The sequence below is a fragment of the Thunnus maccoyii genome, chromosome 9 (assembly GCF_910596095.1).
Source record: "Thunnus maccoyii chromosome 9, fThuMac1.1, whole genome shotgun sequence".
Taxonomy (NCBI): domain Eukaryota; kingdom Metazoa; phylum Chordata; class Actinopteri; order Scombriformes; family Scombridae; genus Thunnus; species Thunnus maccoyii.
Genome location: NC_056541.1, coordinates 9,699,945 through 9,723,074, shown reverse-complemented (window position 1 = coordinate 9,723,074; position 23,130 = coordinate 9,699,945). Strand labels below are relative to the sequence as shown.

The 23,130-nt window shown below is 38.4% G+C and overlaps 2 protein-coding genes across 6 annotated transcripts; both read left to right on the top strand.

Moving 5' to 3' along the window:
* Positions 1 to 373: 373 nt before the first annotated feature.
* Positions 374 to 4,626, top strand: hint2 (histidine triad nucleotide binding protein 2). Of its 2 annotated transcripts, none has more exons than XM_042421620.1 (5): positions 374 to 762; positions 1,960 to 2,097; positions 2,263 to 2,367; positions 4,134 to 4,206; positions 4,305 to 4,626. In XM_042421620.1, the coding sequence occupies exons 1-5, from the start codon at positions 535 to 537 to the stop codon at positions 4,394 to 4,396; spliced, it is 636 nt and encodes a 211-aa protein (XP_042277554.1). In that variant the 5' UTR covers positions 374 to 534; the 3' UTR covers positions 4,397 to 4,626. The 2 variants fall into 2 exon arrangements, with proteins under 2 accessions (XP_042277554.1, XP_042277555.1); XM_042421621.1 differs by having other exon boundaries at positions 381 to 621.
* Positions 4,627 to 6,443: 1,817 nt separating this feature from the next.
* Positions 6,444 to 22,166, top strand: LOC121903267 (long-chain-fatty-acid--CoA ligase ACSBG2-like). Of its 4 annotated transcripts, none has more exons than XM_042420127.1 (15): positions 6,444 to 7,167; positions 8,708 to 8,782; positions 8,937 to 9,205; positions 11,311 to 11,597; positions 12,984 to 13,072; positions 14,278 to 14,398; positions 14,538 to 14,618; positions 14,893 to 15,042; positions 16,002 to 16,169; positions 16,254 to 16,435; positions 17,039 to 17,272; positions 19,088 to 19,305; positions 20,448 to 20,587; positions 20,689 to 20,932; positions 21,206 to 22,166. In XM_042420127.1, exons 2-15 carry the CDS (start codon positions 8,718 to 8,720, stop codon positions 21,295 to 21,297), a joined length of 2,340 nt encoding a protein of 779 aa, XP_042276061.1. In that variant the 5' UTR covers positions 6,444 to 7,167; positions 8,708 to 8,717; the 3' UTR covers positions 21,298 to 22,166. The 4 variants fall into 4 exon arrangements, with proteins under 4 accessions (XP_042276061.1, XP_042276060.1, XP_042276059.1 ...); XM_042420126.1 differs by lacking the exon at positions 6,444 to 7,167 and adding an exon at positions 8,164 to 8,411 and having other exon boundaries at positions 11,314 to 11,597; XM_042420125.1 differs by lacking the exon at positions 6,444 to 7,167 and adding an exon at positions 8,164 to 8,411.
* The last annotated feature ends 964 nt before the right edge of the window (positions 22,167 to 23,130 follow it).

Below are 23,130 nucleotides of genomic sequence, written 5' to 3'. Positions count from 1 at the left end.
ATGCCGCCTTTGAGGCACTAAAAATGTCGTAAATTTGAGTTAGACACATAATTAACTTAAAATAATGAGACATAGAAATCCTACATTTACAATGCGGGGTGTAAAATTTAGAGCTGGTGAACACTGAAGTCATTTCTAACAACTGATGGTAAAGATGTCAACTTTTTAGCCAGCAAATTACTACATACTTTAGATTCGTACCTTATGTTTGATCTGATCTCAACACTGTTTTTTAATTAACCTAATATCAATTGATTTCAGAGATAAAACAACAATTCTGTATTTTTCTAGCGATGTGTCTTTTCTTATTAACCTGCTGAACTCAGACTATCACTGTTCAAGACATGATTTAAGACAGCCGAACTGCTGCGAATGTTACAAGGGGGAAGGTACGTGAAGGCAACACCAGTTTACGTTGTGTGCACACTTCGTGACTTTTCCCCTATAAACAGGATTTCTGGAGTGAGCAGTGTTGTCTCCAGACTCACATTATTTACTTCGGAATAACTATAGTTAATAGCCAGTTAGCTGGCTATGTATTTTCGTCAGATTATACGGACACAGTTGGTCGGGACCAGAACGGCTCACCTCAACCTTTTGCACCGTGTTTGTCGAGCCGAGGTAGCTTCTCTAAAAATAAACCGTGTTCTTTTCATTCTCGTATTTATTTTATTCTCGTTAAGTGCCGCAGAACATTTTCACGACTGTCCGACCAGCCCCGATGGGGGCTGTGGGACACCTGCGGTTTCCCACCACCAAGAGGTTTGGTCATTAGCTGTCTGGAATAATGTTTGTATGCTAGCAGCAGTTTTATTAGCTCGGACAGTTAAAGGTCAGGTTCACAATTTTTCAAGTCTGTCTTAAATCAACATTCAGATGCCCAAATGAACACTGAAACATGTTTTGCGTGCTATAATCATTCCTCCTGTTCATATTGACCATTAGAAGACCTCTTCATAATGTACTTACAGTGTAAGTGATGGGGGACAAAGTTCACAGTGTGTCCACACAGTCATTTTGTGCGAAAAGTGCATTTAGAAGTTTATCTGAAGCTTTTATGAGGCTTCAGCAGTCTGAGTTAGTCATATCAAGTGGATATCTGCCACATTTACAGTCTTAAGCATCAAATTCCCTCTTTGTGTTTCCTAATGTTGAAAGATATCTGCTTGATTTGACTCATTTGAACGGCTGAAGCTTTATATTAGCTTCAGATAAACTTTTAAATACATTTTTGCACAGACTGTGGATTTTGTCTCCCATCATTTACATTGAAAATGCATTATGAAGAGATCTTTTAATGGCCAGTATGAACAGGAGAAATGACTGATTATCCACAGTCCTCCTCCTGTGCAAAAATGTATTTAAAAGTTTATCTGAAGCTAATATGAGGCTTCAGTAATCCAAATGAGTCAAATCAAGTAGATATCTTTCAACATTACAGTCTTTTTAGTGCCAAAGTCCCTCGTTTTGTTACTATACTTCCACTGCAGCTCAACAGGGAAACACAAAGAGTGAATTTTATGCTAAAAAGACTGTAAATGTGTTAGACATCCACGTGATATGACTAACTCAGACTGCTGAAGCCTCATATAAGCTTCAGATAAAAATTGTGAACCTATCCTTTAAGCCATTTGTTAAACCAAAAACGCCAATTAGCTTCTCAATTGTGATTATTTGATGCTTTTCTTTATAGTATGTGAAAGTTGATAGAATATCTGTAAATTAAAGAGTACAGTCTAGACCTGCTCTATGTGAAAAGTGCCCTGAGATAACTTCTGTTGTGATTTGGCGATATATAAATAAAATTGACTTGAATATTAGGAGTATTTAGGTTTTCTAGCTTTGACTGGGGAAAAACCTCTTTCAGTGTTCATACGGGCACCTGACTGTTGTTTTAAGACAGCCTGAAAAACTGTGAACTTACGCTTTCCACTATTTTCCTCTGTGTCATGTGTTCAGAGACCACTGTGCACCAAAAGCGATGAGGTTCGACTGGCAGAGGAGGCCAGTAAGAAGTATGGCTCCCCATCTCCAACCATCTTCTCCAAAGTGATCGACAAAAGCATCCCTGCAGATATCATTTATGAAGATGAGAAGGTAAACATGTCTTCAAAACATGTTGACGTTATCTCTGTTGGCCTGTTCCACGTGGAGTCTGTAAGATAATCTTGTTGAGATGAAGATAAAAGGATTTAAAGTAAGCAAGTTTAAAGTTGTGCAACTCATCAGTTTATAAATGTTGTTTGTGTGTGTTTTTATCAGTGTTTGGCTTTCAGGGATATCAGTCCACAGGCCCCTGTTCATTTTCTCGTCATTCCAAGGATCCCAATTCCCAGAATAAGTGAGGCCAAAGATGATGAAGCAGAGGTTAGTTGGCCCATCCGTTTTTGATCCCCGCTGATCCTGTTCAGGGGTTGTGGGGGAGACCAGAGCCGTACATTTCCAGGCGCACATACACTCTATGGCCAAAAGTATTTGGGCTAACAAACAGTACACCTATACGTGATTGTTGAACATCTCATTTCACAGCTATAAACAGTAATATGCAGCTATAACAGCCTCAACTTGCATTTCTTTGCACTGTGAAAACAAACTGTAGCACCCAATGATCAAACACAAACGCTGAGAGGTTGCTCACCTGATAGCATCTTAGGAATTTAAAATTAATCCAACTGCTGCTGATGTTGCTCGTTTTCTTCTGAGAGGAGCTGATAGTATGGGAGTGGATATAAATGAATATATTGCATACATTGTGGCAGTGGTGGAAAGTAACTAAATACATTTGCTCAAATACTGTACGTAAAGGACTAGTTTGCAGAGTTTAGTAGCATCTAGCGGAACGGACTTGCCAGAAATGGAATATAATATTCATAAGTACGTTTGAATTAGTGTATAATCACCTGAAAATAAGAATCATGTTTTTGTTACCTTAGAATGAGCCCTTTATATCTACATAGGGAGCGGGTCCTCTTCCATGGAGGCCGCCATGTTGCACCACCATGTTTCTACAGTAGCCCAGAATGGACAAACCAAACACTTGCTCCACAAAGGGCCTTTTGCATTTTTCGCAAGTTTCCCGGCCACCGTAAGCATCTCCTACGTACTTGGAAGAGGAGGGGTGGTCATTTGGTTGCAATCTGCAACCTCACCACTAGATGCCACTAAATCCTACACACTGCACCTTCGAGTGCAATTTGAGGTACTTGTACTTGAGTATTTCTATTTGTTGCTACTTTATACTTCCACTCCACTACATTTCAGAGGGAAATATTGTACTTTCTACTCCACTACATTTATTTGACAGCTTTAGTTACTCTTCAGATGAAGATTTGACACAATGGATAATATAACAAGCTTTTAAAATACAACACATTGTTAAAGATGAAACCAGTAGTTTCTAACCTTTTTGGCTTTTGACGTCTTACAAAAAGCAGTGTGTAATTGAGGTCACATGTCAGATGTCTATGAGTTGTTAACAGCTCCACCAAATAGTGATTTTTCCCTCTAAACTTCTCACATGGTTTCATTTCAATAAATGTTCAAATGATCCAATATTTCACCAAAAATAACTTTACTTACTTTAAATACTTAAAGTACATTTTGCTGCTAATACTTATGTACTTTTACCTAAGTAGTATTTTTCATGCAGGACTTTTACTTGTAATGGAGTATTTTTAGATTGCTGTTTTGGTGCTTTTACTTAAAGTACTTAGTGCTTCTAGTAGAGGACTTACTTAAAGTACTTAACGGATCTGAGTACTTCTTCCATCACTGCATTTTGGAACATCCAAAGCAAAAGCAGTATGCCACATATATGTGTGTATGTTGTTTTAATCGTGACCACGATCCTAAATCTATTATTAAAGTGTCTTAACAAAGCAAGGAAATGTTATATATGTAGCACATTTCATTTCAGGTAAATTAAAGGTGCTTCACGTTAAAATGTGTACAGCAAAAGGAAACAAAGATAATAAGGGTTCAGATCTAATCTGGATCCTCCTGGTCCTACTATGCTCTAATCTTTATCTCTGAAAATCTTTAATCTCTAAATCACCAGTGCAATTCTCACTAAATGATGTGTAATTAAGTAATATGCACATGTGTCTTCAGCTCTTTGCTTTTTCAACTTCCAGCTCTTGGGACATTTGCTGGTTGTCGCCAAAAATGTTGCAAAGCAGGAATCTCTAAATGAAGGATACAGAGTTGGTAAGTTACTTAATCACCACATCAAATGATATATCTTAAAATATCAGCTTGTTATTTACTCGTGCGTTAATATCCGGGTGTGTTTCTGCCCTCTGCAGTGATCAACGATGGGAAACACGGTGCTCAGTCTGTTTACCACCTTCACATCCACGTCCTGGGAGGGAGACAGATGAAATGGCCACCAGGATAATGGTTTTATATATATGTATGTGTCTCTCTTTTATTTCCACGTGTATTCCCATGACCATGATATGATACATGATGGGTATAATTAAGCTGTACTCTCAGTCTAATGTGTTGATTTTTTTTCTTTGCCTAGCTAAATATGAATTGTAAATATGTTGATCTTATAAAAAATGAAAAACAAACTGATTATGTTTGATATGACTGCAAATAAAGACGCTATTTCTTTACACAGAACACTGAAGAGTCAACTCGATTAATTTATTCTGACATTGCCGCTCATCTGCAGAAAATAGTTATTTTTGAGCAGATACAAAATACAGTGTGAAATTTAAAAATCAGGGAATATCAGGAAATATATATAGAGATAGATAGATTTTACAACCAAAAAAATACAAGATTGCAGTCACCACTCTTGACATACAGTAAAATTGCTGAAGATATAGACACAATAAAGCCATTGTGATCCTCTGAAGGGGAATAAATTGGCAGATGTTCAAGTCAAGCAAAACAGTTTAAGACACAAAGACCAAGTTTAACAAACAAGCAAAACATAAATTCATTCACTTCAGCTGTGTATAAAAATGCATTTTTGCACATGGAACTCTAAAAGGAATAATATTAGTTAATCTATATCTTGTTGCATAATTATGATAATCCTTAAATAAAGATCTTTATTCTTTACAGGCTTGTAAGTGAGACCAAACTTAATTGGAAAATTCTGCTTCCCACTCTTAAGAAAACTGAGATTTTGAATACGTGCTTACATGTGTTTGGGGAGGGAGTTTGGATGTGACCTTAATGTGCTTATTTTTAGTAGCCTGCAGCTTGTTGTACCAGGAGGTGGCAACATAATCAAGTCAACATTGAACTTATGACCCAGTTAAGAGTTGTTAATGTTATCTAGCAGGGCTGATTTCCTGGCCAAGAATTTAGTCTTTTTTTCACAAATTTTGCACAGTGCTTCCAGTGTCATGTCCTCCTCTGAGAGCTGATTATGTAACATACAACCTAAATAATCAATAGTAGTTTTTTTTTTACTGCTTTTACTATCTGACCTGCCTGAGTTGAAAGTTCTGGATATTATCTTAGCTGAGTTTGCCGTCAATGAAGAGGAAGTTTATGATCCGAGAGCCAAACAAGCAATACTTTCCACCCACGCGCTCAACGTATTTTATCTTTATGATATGTTACCAAAGCAGAATTGTCCACATAAAGACAAGAGACTGCATGAACAGGCAGATTTCTAGTCATTGATGTATAATAAAGAGAATAAAGTCTTAATGAATATGCATTAATGATTTTGCATTAATTCAAGTGAAATTAATGCAAATATTTTTACATTTTTAAGATATAGCCTTTATTGTACACTAAGGAAAATTAATAGATAAAAAATGTTGCATTTCTGTATTTGATTATTCAATTGAAATTCTGTATTTTCTACTGAAACGTGAAAAAAATATTTTACAAACAAGTGACTGTGGTTCTGATTTAAAGTAATACAACAAGTCTGGCATACAATGATGAAATATGTATTATCTACTGCACATTTTATACTCTCTTGGGTGTAAACTAGTTTCCTACTACACTGCTGGCAGTGTGATAAATCCCCGTCACTAATCATTCACAACGTCCACAGAAGGCATGTGCCCAGATATTAACAGCGGGGCTCAGACTTCAGACAGATGTGGTGTGACCGGGTGGTATGATTCAGTGACCTTGGTGCCCGTGAATAAGGTTACTGCGTGTCATATGAGACCGAGCTTGAACTTTCCCCCATATTTACTTTAAAAGCAACGTTCACCTCCTTAAACCCAGCTATCAGACAGACGCAGCTGTGAGATATACGGAGCTCAGAGAGAACAAAGCCTGTATTAGTGACACATGAAGAGATAAGAGAGTTTTATTTTCTGGAAAACTTTTTATGATGCAATCTCTCAGGGTAAATGCAAGTAAAAATCATTGTCCCTTACTGATTTACCTTATTTAGTTTATACCAAGCACAAATAAATATATATACATTGAGTTTAAGATAATTGAGACTCTGCAAAAGGCGTCTCCAACACAAAATCAGAACAATATCCTTAATTTTTTGTGTATTCAGCGTCTATTCCCGACGTCTGACAGTCTTTTCTTGATTTGTCAATCTTGTAGAAATAGTGGTGAGTTGCACAAGTTTTTGTTCAACTGTTGAATAACTCTTTTTATGGGTCAAAGTCTCATCTCTCATCATAATCCTAAGAGGACTTATCTATTTTTATCACTATTTCTCTGACGGGCCTTGTCATATATGTGATAGTGACTGACTTCATTAAACAGTTTCCAGATAATAAAACTCAAAAACAACCTTCATCAACTCAAGCTTTTGTCACATTAAAATCTTTACTCACTGTTTCTGTTACCCATGCCAACAGTTGTCAGCTGGTATAATTAAACAAAGCAGGTTTCTCCAGACTGTTTGTACGTTAGGTGTCAGGTCCCCGTCACCTTGAGGGAGCTGTAACCTTTGGTCAAGTTTGTTGGTGGATCTTTAACTGGTCAACACGGCCGTAGCAGTAGCAGGTGTTCACAGGATTGCGCAAGTCCCCATAGTCCCTGGACGAGGCGTGAGTGGAGGGGAGTTTGGTATGCCCTCATGCAAGTCTCCTATAGGCTGATATTTTTCCCCCAGGGGGCAACAGTCTTGCACCTGCGCGTGTGGCAAAGGTTCCTCCCGGTACGTCCCGCGGCAGACGGCTCTTGTCAAGTTGATGCCATTCAGCTCTGTCCCTGAGGAAGGTAGGCTGTCATTTATAAACTGTTTTTATGTCATGTATTTGTGTGTGTGAAGTGATTTATTTAAGGTGTCAGCTCAGTTTTGATCTGCTGACTTTCGTTTGTCATGACTTGCTGCAGGGACTGCATGTCCTATATGAGGATTTCCATAGAAACAAGACATAGAAAATCTTTGTTTATTGATATATTTTAGCCCCCTCTCTCCCCTCTTTCTCAGTCTGTTTTTACTTGCAGAACATGAATGAATTTCACAGTTTTAATGGAAGATTAAAGGCTGAGAAAGCTGCACCATCATTCACACTGTAGAAGTCTTTGAAACGCTGACAGATGCGATCTGAAGGGAATGTATGGTAAATATGTTTGAGATACACACATGACTCAGAGGGGACAGATGAAACCTCCATTGGATTTCAGCAGCCCTGTCAACTTTTGTTTAGTCAACAGAGACAGATTCATTCTTCAAACCTCCTCCAGTGAAAACTAACATGAAGTATGACTTGTCTCTTCAAAATGGATCTTTATATAGTTATCTGTAACTACTGTAAACTGGAATTTCAGTTTTTTCCTACGTGACTTTACGTCTGTTTTGATCTACACAACTTATTTTTAAAGGTCTCCACTCTGGGTAACGTAGAAATCTAAATTCATGTCATTAATGAGACTGAAATCTACTTTTTTTTTGAGCAGTAAAGGACACTTTTAATTGATATTTGCATAATCATGAGCAAAGACTTTGCCTTTGCTACTTCATATTGCCACACTGTAGTTTTGTAAGTTGTATGAACTTTGGTCCAGAGGAATCTTGACCAAAGTTATCTTAAAAACCAGAGGTCAGACTGAGTGTCTGCTGGGTTGACAGATCTTAATCTAATGTGATTTATATATATATATACGTATATAACATCAGTTAAGATGTCGCTAACTTGAATTTTTATCTCTGCTGATATGATTAATTATGCTTGTTAGTGTACTTTCTTGACGGTACAAAGAGTAAGGACAAGATAAGTATTTAAAATGTTTCTGTTGTTGCAAAATATACACACTAGATGGCATTATTTCACTGTCTACAGTGCAGGCACAGAATGAATGAGTTCAGAAGCCATGTTCCTGTTTTCTTGACAATATTTACATTTTATTAGATACCTGAATTGTTGATCAGCCACTTGTATTAAACTCATGATGAGTGAGATGCAACATAGTCTTTTCCCAACTGTGAATATTTGGGTTAAGGGTGCTCAAAATTTGAGGTGAAGAGAGTGACTAGTTCACACAGATGTCCCAACACTTCCTGGCACATGAATCTTAAGTTTCGACATGTAGACCACTGGTGTACGTGATTACTAGTAATGACGGTCATTGGCTCTGACCTGTTGCAATGACTTTGGTGAATTACAGTTTCATATAAATGAGCAGAGCAGTGCTGTTTCATCATAGTTGTAGATAATCTTATCTGCATGAAGGGTCCTCAGTGGAGGACGTCCAGCGTGTTTTGATGATCGCTTTACTTCACGTCCACTGAAGATATTTTTCTCTGTTATTGCAGCAAATTCAACATGAGTGACCAAGAAGATTCTGTTTTGAGCAATGGAGTCGCAGTCATGGAAGGTGACACTAAGAGGTATGAGAAATGTTACATGTGTTAAAGTGGAAAGTAAAACCCTTTTCCAGGTGATTTGATCTAAGGACTCTTTGATTTTTATATCCAAAAAAAAAGACATTTATACATTAGGGGATATCAGCTCTCATTCATGCTTTCTCAATGGCTTTCACAGCATCGCCACCCAAAAGTCACAGATTCTGTCAGACTCCACAAACATCAAGAACGAGACGCACTCCACTCTCATCATGAGCGGAGAGGACACGACTGCAGAGTCAGAGAAAGTTGAGGACAGAGTGACTCAGAACGGGGCCGTAGTTGATTCACATTCACAGGAGACAGCGTTAGAGAACCAGGAGACTCATCCTCCCAGCAACACCGAGGCACCTGCTAAAACTCCCAGATCTCCAGGGCCAGAGGGAGATACTGAAGGACTTAAACCAGGTAAGAGTCTGAGAGGAGAGGAACTAATTTGATCTACAAATGTCGTAATGTCCTAACATAAATCTGAAATAAGAAAACAAAGCCAAACGAATTTTTCTGTACTCTTAGGGATAGTCATAGCTCTTCAGGCTTCTAGTAACTTTTTGTATCATACAATCTGAGAAAGCAGCATCACTATTTGGTTGAACATGTAATGAAGAAACATAAAAAAGTCATTAGGTCTTTTTAAAAGGTTAAAAAGGTTGTTTACAAGATATGTACGCTGTGTATTAAATTACAGGCAGAAAACAAAACAAAAAGAGAAGTTATAAAGCTCCTTGTGACAAAAAGACATCACATGAAAACTGCAGAAAAAATAGACAGAAAGCAAGGTTTTAAAATAGACTTAAAGAGAATATTTGAAGGACTGAACTGATTAATCATCTGAAGCTCCTCTGGCAGGTTTCAAGTGTCTTTTTAACTCGACAGAGTAGAAACGAAGATCTAACGGTTCTTGCTCACTGGCAGCAAGTTCAAAGGTCATCTTGATTGCATCTACACAATACTGTGCAACTTAACATAGAACTAGTGAGAAAGCAGTGTAGTGTGTTATCTGTTTGATGCTACACAGCCCCTGCCGCAGCATTCTGGATAAGTTGCAGGTGTGATATAGACATAAAATACAAGGAATTACAGCAATTTAAGACAGAAAAATGAATACAAGAACGACCATTTCCAAATTAGCTACAGTTTCTTGCTCATTGCACAAACTTTTTTTATCCTGTACATTTGAAGATTAAATTGGAATCAGAGAATATCCGTCTTTCTCAGTTGCAGGTTTGGTGTTTGATGCTAAATTCAGTAGTTTAGTACAGATTTTACCTGAAGAGTCAGATGGACCAAAGATCATTATTTTTACATGTCATCTCTATGTGACCTGCAGTTTTTGATGTCAGAGAGGCGTTCAAACTGTCACATTTTTGGATCACTGGAATTAAAATGGAAATATTTCTATGTGTCAGGCAAACAACACGTGCTTGTGGACAATATAACCCAGATAAAAGGACTGCTGGTTATACTGGGTTATACTGGTTAGAAGGAGGATGGATAACACAGAGAGAGAGAGTGTTCTCTTAGAAAAATGAGATCTGAACCAGTTTAATGGTGGGTCTGAAGAGCCTTGTGGGCATTTTAGAGGCATTAAAGAGGCTTTTTTTTGTTGAGTAAAAATCACGAGTTACTGTATCGAATGATGCACCAGAATCTAAACAAAACAAAAGTTGTTTGCACTAATTTGTGCATCATCTGATAGAAATGACCTTTATTGAAAACAGATGCAGTTCTTAGAAGCTGTTTAAAACCAGACTGAAGTGTTACCAATTTATTATTTAAAATGAAAAAATCCCCAAAGCCTTAGTTCAGGGACAATAGTTTTCTCTTAATGGGTGAACCCAAATTCCCATGACGTAAAGCGATATAGAGGACAGTTACAACAATACTTTAGAAAATGTGAAGAGAAGAAAAAAGAAACAGGCAACTTAAAAAGTATTGAGCATAGTGAGTGGGTTATATGAGTCCACGTCGACTTGCATGAAGTGTTCAAGTTTACAGTGTTGTATATACCCTGTAAGTTATATAGCACTTCACTGTGAAGAAGAAAGGGCACCTGAGGTCAAAGAGCTTTAAGAATAGATAAAATAAAAAGATAAATTAAAATAAAACTACATTCAGTAAAAAAAAAGAAAACAACATGAGGAAATTTTAAATGCAGATGTGTGTATTTTTGGAAAACAAATGAATCATAATTCTGTTATTTTATGCTCTCAACTAATAACTACTTGGTATGCAGTCCATATGACTACCTCTGTCTAAACCTGATTGGTAGCAATCGACGTTCCACACCTTCCTGTTTTGTCTCAGGTAACAGCCTTTCCGCATTCACTGCCCAACCTGCAAATCATGTTGCAGTGTAACACCCCCACGGAGGCAGTCTAGAGATGTCTGCAGTCCTCTCACACATTTCATTCTTCCACTCAAAGGCGAGCTTGCTGCGTGTTGTTTGTGGCGGGAGTCTTCTGAGTTTAACTTGTCATTAATGGCTGGTAAATGCCCCTGTTGTCCCAAAGCAGAGGAGCCCAAGGGAATTCCCCTGTCGACGGCGAGCGTGGCAACGACTCTGGCCCCGGCTGACCAGCTATGGTGCACCGGCAGAGACAAGGCAGTCAGGCTGAGGATGGAGGGCTCAGGACCGGCGTCGGAGACTCCCATCACAATCCATCAGATGTTCTTGGAGACGGTGGAGAGCAACGGGGATCACCCAGCCTTGGCTTCCAAAATAGACGGCCAGTGGGTCACGCTGACCTGGAGGCAATACTATGAACAGTGCCGAGTGGCTGCCAAAAGTTTCCTCAAGGTTTGTTTTGCACATGAACTTGTCCTGCATTTATATTTATTTACACTGACTGTGTGCTATAGTGTAATCAAATGGTATTTGGATAGTGACACATGTTTTATGTTGTGTTGGCTCTGTATTACAGTTCATTGGATTTTGAATGAAACATTAACCAATGAGATGAAGATGCTGACTTTAATTTAAGGATGTTCACATCCACTCCGCATCAACAATTTAGGAACTGAAGCTGTTTTTTTTTTATACATACTGTAGTTTCTTTTTCAGGAACAGAAACTAGGAAAGGAAAGGCAAATGAATTTCTGTAGTACAATTCATACACAGAGGAAGTCTCAAAGTGCGTGTAAACTTTTAAAGGAACTCACTGGAAAAGTGACTTTAAGGTCATCATGTTAAATAATACGATCCAAAGACACTTTTACTGCAGCCAGCTTTCCCTTCTTGCTTGCTTTGGGGGCTGGTTTTCAGTGATACATGTAAAGAATAGTGACAGGATTCACACTGTGGAATCGAGGCTTTTTAAATAATAGTGTCTGGTGCACGTCGCCAGATTCAACAGTCTCACTGCATAAAAAGATTTCCTGCACACTGACAAAAAAGTACAAGAGGCTCCTAATATGGGAAAAGAAATTATTTATTTCATGTGCAAAAAGTGACACAGTGAAGACCACATAAATAGGTTATCTTGGGTCATTATTGTTAGTTTGGGGTCTTGGGTTTTTTGGTTTTTTTTTGCATCTTTTTTTGTCAGTCTCTCCATGATTGTTTTATGAAAGGAGACTTCAGCGATACACGACTGAAACCAGGTGACCGACTTGTGCCAGTGACGCACATTCCAACTACAAGCAAAATACCTGTCAACGATTGTCCACCTGTGTTGCCCCAATGGCATTGTGGTTCAACAGGTTCTACATTGTTAAGCTAATATGGATGAGAACAACGTCAAACACCCTTAAAGCTTAACGTCTGTTACTTTCAAATCCGATATGTTGAAATAGAGCCAAAACGATGAAAAATGTCACTGTCCTAATACTGTACGACTGCCTAAATGAGCATTGATTCATCAGGTGACATGAACTATATTCCAGGAATTAAAGGGTACACAAAACCTATAATTCCTTGCACTTTGTTTGAAAACAGCACAGTATAGTAGAACTTACTCCATCTCCTACTGTAATCTCCTCGGTGTGAGAATAGGCTACTGAAAACTAACACTTGGGTGTGTAGAATTCACAGCTTATGTTACGTCTCCCGTTTCATGTCCATGTTCGTATCACATGAAGTGGAGTAGCTTTAGAAACGTGATGTAGGTCAAAAGTAACGGAGGGACTGTGTTGCTATGTCATTAAAGATACATCTTTTTTTTTTTGTTGTTGTTGTTTTTTTCAGTTGGGGCTGGAGCGTTACCGTGGTGTAGGTATTCTGGGATTCAACTCTCCTGAGTGGTTCATCGCAGACGTTGGCTGCATCTTGGCTGGGTAAGATCACGTTTAGAGAACAGAAACTGATGTAAATGAGAGTTCTTACATAGACTTGATAGCCCCCTTTTGTCCTTAAGATGCCCCCTCACAGTTTCACCTCACACTTTACTGTATCTTAGTCTGTATCTACACACCAGTTTGGGCTGTACCAGTTAAACCTGCAGTGCAGAACTCTTGCATGTTAATGAAGGTCCATTACATTCAAGCCCTCGTCAAACGAGTTCACACAATACTGATTAATCCTATCACCACCAGATAAATCTCTCCGTATTTCACAGCATACAGAGTTTTTAAATCTCATGTTTAGACTCTCCAAATGTTATAAGACTGAATGGATCAAAATTTGATAGTGAAACGAGTCATTTCGCGGGGGTTCTGTGAGGCTGAAAAAGCAATTTATCCACCGTTTTACAGCCGTAGGTAATGGCCAGTGGTGTAACTACTGGCCATTGGGCACACTGGGACACATTCCAGTGGGCTGATGGGCCGAATTTACCAGCCCTCTCTGTGTCAGACAATCACAGCCGAGCGCCCCCCTTTACTCTCACTACCAGAGGGGGGAGACAAAAGTCCCCCACTCCAGCTTTTAAAAAAAACTAATGCGGGTATCAGATTTCCTCACAGTTTATGGATTTAGAAAAGCATATTGTCAATATTTAACATCCAGCTGTTGTCCTCAGATAAATGAATGACATTCAACCTACAGATTACATACAGTAATTATTCAACTTAACTTCACAAAAGTGATTCATACACGAAAATGTAAATATTGTATTATAATGATTTATTTTAGGGCTGCAACTAACTTTATTATTTTTATTATTGATTCATCTTCCAATTATTTTCTCAATTTTATCGTTTTGTCGATAAAATGTAATTTCTTAGATCTCATGGTGACGTTTTCAAATGTATTGCTTTGTCTGATCAACAGTCCAAAATCTAAATATTCTGTTTACTACACAGAAAACTTAAAATATTCACATTTAAGAGGATGCAACCAGCAGATTTTTGGCATTTTTCCTAAAAAATGACTAAAATGAAACAATTAATTTTCTGTAGATCGATTAATGGACTAGACGTTGCAGCTCTAGTTTACTTTGTGAATGGGTGAACCTGGCATGTAGTGTAAAGCGTGTAGTCGTAAGACTAGAAAGGCACTATATAAATGTAGTCCACTTACCAATGTGTGATTTGTGCTACAGGGGCCTGGCGACCGGCATTTACACGACCAACTCACCTGAAGCTTGCCAGTATGTGGCTGCCAGCAGTGAGGCCAACGTCCTGGTTGTGGAGAACCAGAAACAGCTTGAAAAAATCCTGCAGGTAAGGAGCTTTTTTTTTTTTTTTTTGTCTTTTACAGCTCTACCAGCCTTTACTTAACTGTAACTGCCAGTGGTTGCAGCTTGCATAAAACAAATCAATCCTTTAAATGTTTGTTTGTTTAAATTGTTTGTCCCAACAGGTTAAAGATCAACTACCTCTTCTGAAGGCCATTGTCCAATATAAAGGCGAGCTGAAGCAGAAGGCGCCATTCCTGTACACGGTATGTTCACATGACAAACATATTGATTGAGCAGATAACAAGATCATCCTAAAACATCTGATACTGTGCTAGAGACGGAATAAAGTGGTGTACTGTATGGGATGACAACGACTGCACCATTGAGCTTCTGAAATACATGAAACAGCAACATCAGGTTTACTAAGACCAAAAATAAAAACAGCAGCAGATCAAACCCACCACAAATAGAAACACTTCTACCATCCTGTACATAGAAATCAATAACTTTATTAATGTAATGTCTGTGTTTCTGTAGTGGGCAGAGTTCATGAAGTTGGGAGAAGACGTGCCTGATGAACAGCTGAATGCCGTGATTGACAGTCTTCGTGCAAACGAGTGCTGCACCCTCATCTATACCTCAGGGACCACTGGCAACCCAAAAGGTGTCATGTTGAGCCATGACAACGTGAGTAACTAGTGCGAGTTAAGATAGTGTCAATTTATTTCATTTTAATTGTACTGACATGACTGGACTCCAATGAATTGTTATTGATCCCATTATTTAAAGACCTTTATAAGGTGAAGGTGATCTGGAATAAAGTAAAATAGTAAAATAAAAAACAGTTACACATGTGCACAAACAGCAGATAACTCAAGAATCACTATCGGCTTCATTAGCCAAGAACATTTACACACAACAATGTTCAAGAAGATGTACATGGACATAACAAGCCAAAACAAGGACAACAAAGCCAAACAAAGATAATTAAACATAAACATATGACTATTATATACAAGCAAGTAGGTGAAAAAATAGATACGTACATGTAGAAACAACAAGTGGACAAGTAACAGGATACAAGTAGTGCAAAGGTGTGTGAGAGAGCAAGGAGTGCTTCGTTATTAGAGTGATACATTACTTTATATACATGTAGCAGGTGGTTATGTACAGTATGTGCAGCCTGCTTAAATATATTTTTAACAGCAATGGATGATATGTTATTGCACATTTTGTATTTTAAACTAATATAAATGTTTATGATTCGTTGTGTGTTGTACTGTTTAAACAATGAAAGTGACATAACAGTAATGGTAATGAAGTGCATCATGTACAGTTTTAAAAGAGGCAGAATAAAGTAAAAATTATCGCAAAATCAGTAAGAACATGAACACAGAGTTGAGTAAAAGGGAATTTGTGTGGTTTTTTTTTTTTAAAAATCGATTGATTTAGAGATTCTAAAAAAGCCCCACAGACTCTGTAACACGATCACTGCATATGCAGTGTTTATGTATGTTGCAGAGAAGTGGAGCAGGTCTCCTGATAGAGCTTTTGGGAACTCCAGGCCGTGATTATAACATCACATCTCAGTGAATCAGGCAAATCTAACATTACAAAACTCTCTGACATCTTCTCCTAATGTGCAGCTGACGTGGACGGCCCGTGCAGCAGGTACCATGGTGAATCTGAACTACGCTGAAGAGACATTGATCAGTTACCTGCCACTCAGCCACGTGGCAGCGCAGGTCAACGACATGTGGATCTGTATGAGGTTTGCCGGGACCGCCTACTTTGCAGAGCCAGATGCCCTCAAGGTGAGGATGCTTCATGCCGTGTGGACACGCGATTATCAATAAAGGTGTCTTGTTTTGACCTATAATCCTCTTTATTTTTCCCAGGGTTCCTTAGGAACAACAATGAAAGAGGTGTGTCCAACTTCCTTCCTGGGAGTCCCTCGCGTGTGGGAGAAGATGCAGGAGAAAATGAAAGCTATGGGTGCCAAGGCGTCCCCATTGAGGAAGAAAGTGGCAGACTGGGCCAAGTCCATAGGACTGCAGTACAACTACAGTGTCATGAACGGGTGAGACAGGAGCAAACGACCTTAATATTTTAAGACAGTATTTAAGACATATTATCTTGACTGATTCACCAGACTTGAATGTGCTGCTCATCAACGATTTTAATCAAATATCTTATCAACAATGGCACCAGCACTTCATTTTGAAGTGAACATTTAAATATTTTCATTCCATGATAATTTAGGTCAGGAGATAGAGCGGGTCGTCCACTAATCGGAAGATCAGTGGTTCGATTCCCCGCTTCTTCAGTCTGCATGTCAAAGCATTCTCGAGCAAGATACTGGACCCCAAATTGCTCCCGAAGGCTGTGCCATCAGTGTGTGAATGTGTGAATATTGACGTGTAGTGTAAAGCGCTTTGAGTGGTTGGTAGACTAGAAAGGCACTGTTACCATCAGATTATATATGGAAAATGTAAATTACAATGTAAAAAAATGATTGATTTTATAAGCAAATGTCTTGATTACTCCCAGCTAATAAAAACATGCAGTATCAGAAAGCTGGTGTCAGTTTTGAAAAAATGTTAATGGTCAAGTTAACTAATCCTGCCTCAGAATTAAAACCTCCTGCTGTATTTTTACTTTAATTTACTTTTTTGGGTTACAGGGAGAATCAGGTACCTTGGGGTTTCATGCTGTCAAACAATCTGGTCTTCAAGAGGGTGCGTGCTGCGCTGGGCTTCGACAACTGCAAGAGTTTCTTCACAGGCGCCGCCCCCATCACCAAAGAAACTCTGGAGTACTTCATGAGCCTGAACCTCCCTTTGCTGGAGCTGTACGGCATGAGTGAAAGCACGGGCCCTCACACCATCTCCGTAAACAACGATTACCACATCACAAGGTCAGCGTCTCTTACTCACCTGTTTCGTTCATACGGATGTGAGAGTTTTCAACGTCTTTTTGTAATTTTCTCTCCGTTGTTGGATGAAAACTTTATTTAAAAGATACACTTGACAAGATTGTTATAGATTCTGTCCTGAATGAGAAAGTGGGATCCAATCTCTACCGATGAGACGTTATTAAGGTGCATTCAAGTGAATTTTTCTTCCTTTCGTTTGTGCAACATTGAGACATTTGAAACAGCAATTAAGCATATTTTTTATCATTAACATATATTTGAATATTCACTTTCTTTGGTATCCAGCAGCTTTTTTAACGAAACACACGATAGTGCCACTTAGTACCAAAACTGGAAATTTCACTGCCCACAAGAAGCGACGAATTAAACTGTAGTGCATGATAAAAAAAGGTCTCCTGAACAGTAACAAATGTGCACTTTCTCCTTTTACATCTTTTATCAGTTTAGTAGTGGATCTTTGAATCTTGTTTTGAATAATCACAGATTGGTGTAGTTTACAGAGTTAATTTAATATGATTTCCAGGGTCTGAACTTAAGAGTTGTAGAAATGTCGGTCTGTCTGTTGGTAGTCACCACTTTAGTCAGATTATCATGTCATTTTAAAGAGATATTAATAGTCCCCGCAGGATGAATCCCAATAGCTTTTTTTTTTGCATTATTGAACAATAAATTTACAAACAAGAAGTCAAGTCAACCAAGGTATTAAGACCTGGTTATTAAGACCGAGTAGTGAGAGAAAACAAAAGTCAAACATAAAAATAAAAATGTTAAAAATAAGAAAATGAATTAAAATATATAAATTGTAAATAACACAACATAAATAATGGTAACAGTAAATAAAATAAAAAAGATATAAATTGACATGAATCGGTCTTCAATTTAAATTAAAGGTTACATTCAGGGTCTATTTATTTGTACAGATTTTTCACATTTCAACAGTTCTTTTGCAGATTTTACACACAGTCAAAATTAATTATAAAAGAATCCTCATAACTTCAGTGATCCTCTGACGTTTCCTCATCATGAGGTTTAAATTTCAATTTATGACCAAATTCCTACAAAACTTATCACATCGGCCTCAGCTGTACTTTGTGTTTAATGATTATTAGCAAGTGTTAACATGCTTACGTGCTATACTAAAATGGTGAACACGGTAAACATTATTCCTGCAGGACATCATTTTACATTTTGTCATTTGGCAGACGCTTTTATTCAAACACGCAAGGCGAGACAATCAAGTTTTAGAGGACGGCGACTTAAAAGAGCTGGGAAGGTAGAAGCAGTGAGTAAGAGAGCGAGACAGAAGTTTGTTTTTAAAATTAAAGTAAGAAATTATTGGAAGTAGACAAGTTCATAAGAAATGCCATTAACAACAAGAGGAAGTAGTACAACAGAGTGCTAAAATGTTAAAGGTCAGCATATTAATGTTATTGTGAGCCTGTTGCTGACATTAGCATTTAGCTCAAAACAGCTAGCCTGTAGACCCCTGTTAAATCATTGCTGCCACTAGTAGTCAAGTCAAATTTATTCATAGAGCACATTTAAAAACAACAGAACAACAAAATGTAAATACAGTTAAATAATTAAAACATCGGTCACGTTTTTATTTTGAGCGGGAACGTGGAACACAGAGAAGTAACTGGGCTTTAAAAGAAATCAAATAATCTTAAAATTAATTCTATATTTCACTGGTAACCAGTGGAGGGAGGCCAGTACAGGAGTGATGTGGTCTCTTTTAACCACCAACATGCAACATCAGATCGTATCATGTTACTGACTTATGGTTTTTCTGCCCAGCTGTGGAAAGGTGATGCCAGGCTGCAAGATAAAGCTGGAGAATCCAGATGAGGACGGGAACGGAGAGATCTGTTTCTGGGGTCGGAACGTCTTTATGGGCTACCTGGACATGCCCGACAAAACCGAAGAGGCTCTCGATCAGGAAGGCTGGCTGCACTCGGGAGACCTGGGAAGACACGACCAGCACGACTTCCTGTACATCACAGGAAGGATCAAAGGTAAAAAACCTTGTATGGTTTATATAACAGCACCGCAGGAAACATTTGGGACATTTCTCCTTGTGCTGGCCTTCAGTGTTTGGGTCTGGGATCTGGGACATGCCAGCATGACTGAGTGGTTGGCAGCCGTCCCTAGCAATGAGAGTAGCTGCTGTCACACTCCAGAGAGGCTGACACAAACACCATCGTGGTATTTTGGCTGGTTCAACTGGTTCAACCGCATGACGTTGTTGTGGAAACACTGTAATGGTTTTAACCTACATAACCCTACTGAAGTATGGACTATATTTAACCTCTTTGAAGCTAGCACACACCGAGCTTTTATTTGACTTTGATTTAATTATAGGAACAGGAACAAGAGTACAAAACAGAGAGAGCATTTCCCTTTTTATAGATGTGTGCTGTAGCTCTCACTCTGTGATAAGAACACTGCATATTTATTTACACGAAACGGACACATGTGCACAATTTGCAAACAGTAAAGTGCAAACAGTAAGAAAATGGCACCTGCAAGTACACTTCATTCTGAAAATTACAGCAATTTTTAAAAAAAATATTAAATGCTGACATACATATTGTTTCCAACAGTGGTGAAATCTAACTAAATACTTCATTTAAGTACAATTTTGAGGTACTTAACTTTAATTTACTCAGGGTGATGAGTATTCAGTTCACCTCACTGCTAGATGCCAACAAATTCTGCACACTGGCCCTTTAAATTGTTAAAATTAGCTCCAACTTGACAGCAATAAATGCTGCTTACACATAAATGCATCAATAAAAGTAGTAAAATAATGTATATAAGATAAATATAACACTTTGCATAACAAGTACTTTTACTTTTGATATTTTAAGTGCATTTTACCGTAATACTTAAGACTTTTTACTTTTAATGGAGTATTTTGTACTATTTTATCGCTACTTTTACTTTAGTAAAATATCTCAATAATTCTTCCGTCACTGGTCTCCAGTTTGCTACTGTACACCAAAGTTTTTCTGTTTTCTGCTCATCTTACAGGACTTTTTTACATTATTTTGAGTCTTTTTTTGTCTTTTTTAGATCAGTTTAGTTATATTTGGCTTTAGGAGTTTGGAGTGATGATGATGATGTAATGTATTGTCAAAAATTGTCTTGTGCTCAGAGATCATCATCACCGCCGGCGGAGAGAACATCCCTCCGGTTCCCATCGAGGACGCAGTTAAGGCGGAGACGGCCATCATCAGCAACGCCATGCTGATCGGAGACAAACTCAAGTTCCTCTCCATGATGCTCACTCTCAAAGTAAACCGTGCCTCCATTTCTGCAGACAATCACAGCTCCTAAATAAATAAAACAAACACAAGAATAACCTCTCTCTCTCTCTCTCTCTCTCTCTCCGACAGTGTGTTGTGGATGACAACGGTGACCCCACAGACGAGCTGAGCCCCGAGGCTTTGGACTTCTGCCGGCAGCATGGTGTCACAGCAACCAAGGTGTCAGAAATTTTAGCCAATAAGGAGCCAGCGATCTACAAAGCCATTCAGGAGGGCGTGGAGCGCGTCAACGCCAGAGCGACGTCTAACGCCCAGAGGGTCCAAAAGTGGGTCATACTGGAGCGAGACTTCTCTGTCGGTGGAGGAGAGCTGGGTGAGATAATCTTGTTTTACTTCCTTTTGCTTTTGAAACTGCACCACTGTATTTAGGGAAGCTACTGCAGTAATGTTTTACCTTACTACAAAGTTTAATCAGCTTTCAATCAAGATCATGTTATAATCAGACAAGTCTTTTGTCTGCGCTGCGTGCCCGACAACATCTCAACAACATTTTTTAAAAGCTGCTTTACACAACAGGTCAAATGTCGTTATCGCCACACTGTCTTCAGTTTGAGATTTACATCAAATCCTCTTTTTGTCTGTGCAGGACCCACCATGAAACTGAGGAGGCCTATTGTTGTGAAGATGTACCAGGAGACAATCAATGAAATGTATGCAGTGGCTGCAGAGAAAGAGTAGACTGTACTGCGCAAAGTTGAGACGATATTTAAGAAAGGCAGTCATAAGAAACTTGGGACATATTTATGAACATTGTACTGTGCCCGGATGTGTTCAGAAATGTGTAAACCTCTATTTGATGTTGACTTTTCACCTGAATGTTGTTAATTTAGCCGGTCTGTCAGGCAGAGAGTCTTGAGTATGATTGTGTTGTATTTAAGGGAATTGGAGGTTTGTGCTGCTTTGTTTTAATATGTCACATTTTCCTCCATTTGTTGTTTGTTTCCAAAATCAATATTTAAGCCTTTTAAATGTACATACGGTTTCACTTTGCACTTTTTTGTAAATAAACCATCCAATCATAGCCAAATCTTGCCTTTTATGGCATATACAGGTGAGTTGTACAGTACCATGGCAACGCTGTAGTATCATATTATATAAGAGCCAGCTGTCCGCCAGATGTTGGTCAGGTTTGGCTGTGCCTGGTATTTTTGAATCACACTGGATGGTGTCATCAATAAAGTCATATGTATTTTATGTTTGAGGCAACACAATTTTGCAGCGTTAAGCTTCATCCAGCATGTTTCCAGTCGTCATGTTGTGTTTGTAAGAGAATCGACATCTGGCAAAGCTGCTGCAACTTAAAAAAAACTGGAAGAGATGTTTAAAATAAGTAAATGTATTCAGAAATTTAGTAAGAATATTAGTCAGAATTCACTGAATCATGAGCAAATTGTAAAACGTGCATTTGCATTTTTAGTCAGTGCTTCTCCGTGTACAGTTTGAGAAACACTGAAATGTTTGTTTTGTGATGGATGTTCCATCAAAATTGTCAATAAGAAAATTGAGTGATTTATGAAGAAAATGTCTAAACCTGATTCTGCTTTTTAACATCATTTTAAGAAATAAAATGCAGTTTGAGGTACAAAACAACAAAATGTGTGAATTTGAGTTTTTTAATAATGACTTCACGCTTTATACAAGAGGGATTTGAACTTCTGTTATGTATGTGTAAGTGCTACAGTGTCTACATGTCTTATATATATATATCTATATACATCTATACTTTAAGTAAATTAGTCTTAAAACAAGTTCCCTCAGGCTTCAGTTTAACCCTTTAATTATTGACAACCTCATTAACCAATGAGGTCAATTCGACGAGGGTCACTTTAGAAAATGGGAAACCAAAGGGACTGTGCTTAATTATATGTAACAGACACCTTAAAGCAAACATGGGGCAGACATGTTAACTCCATCAAACTGTTATCTACAGCGTCTCAGTCACAGAAAAGTCTTGATTTATACCATATTTGATCTAAATTTCTGACTTGAAGAAAAAGGACACACTGAATGTTCATATCAAACACAAGTTGAATCATCTTGTTTATCTGGAAGCCAAAGATCATGAGTTGTGTTACAGGTACCGGGTTTGGCACCGAGGCCGCCCCCAACTGTAGGTAGCCTGATACTGTTGGGGCATTTTCTTTGCAAAATCCTGAGATGCTTCATGGTTACATATAATTATTCACATGAATTGAACAATACAATCAATAGAAAGGTTGGTAGATTGTCAAAACTGGATTACCAACTGGGCAAATAATGATGATGATGATGATGATGAATACATTTTAAAGGACCAGTGTGTAGGATTTAGTAGGATCTAGCACTAAATACCCCTCCCCTCACCCTCCCCTTCCAAGCATGTTGGAGAACCTATAGTGGCCGCAAAATTCGTGAAAAACGTGAAAGGCCCTCACTAGAGCCAGTGTTCGGTTTGTCCACTCTGGGCTACTGTAGAAACATGGCGGTGCATCATGGCGGGCTCCGTGGAAGAGGACCTGCTCCCTGTGTAGA

Coding starts and splice junctions, on each gene's coding strand:
- hint2 (XM_042421620.1), top strand. CDS start 535: ATGTATTTTCGTCAGATTATACGGACACAGTTGGTCGGGACCAGAACG. Junction 2,098..2,262: donor TCATTTATGAAGATGAGAAG/GTAAACATGTCT, acceptor TGTTTTTATCAG/TGTTTGGCTTTCAGGGATAT. Junction 2,368..4,133: donor CCAAAGATGATGAAGCAGAG/GTTAGTTGGCCC, acceptor TTCAACTTCCAG/CTCTTGGGACATTTGCTGGT.
- LOC121903267 (XM_042420125.1), top strand. CDS start 8,341: ATGATGAGTGAGATGCAACATAGTCTTTTCCCAACTGTGAATATTTGG. Junction 15,043..16,001: donor TCATGTTGAGCCATGACAAC/GTGAGTAACTAG, acceptor CCTAATGTGCAG/CTGACGTGGACGGCCCGTGC. Junction 19,306..20,447: donor CATCACAGGAAGGATCAAAG/GTAAAAAACCTT, acceptor TCTTGTGCTCAG/AGATCATCATCACCGCCGGC.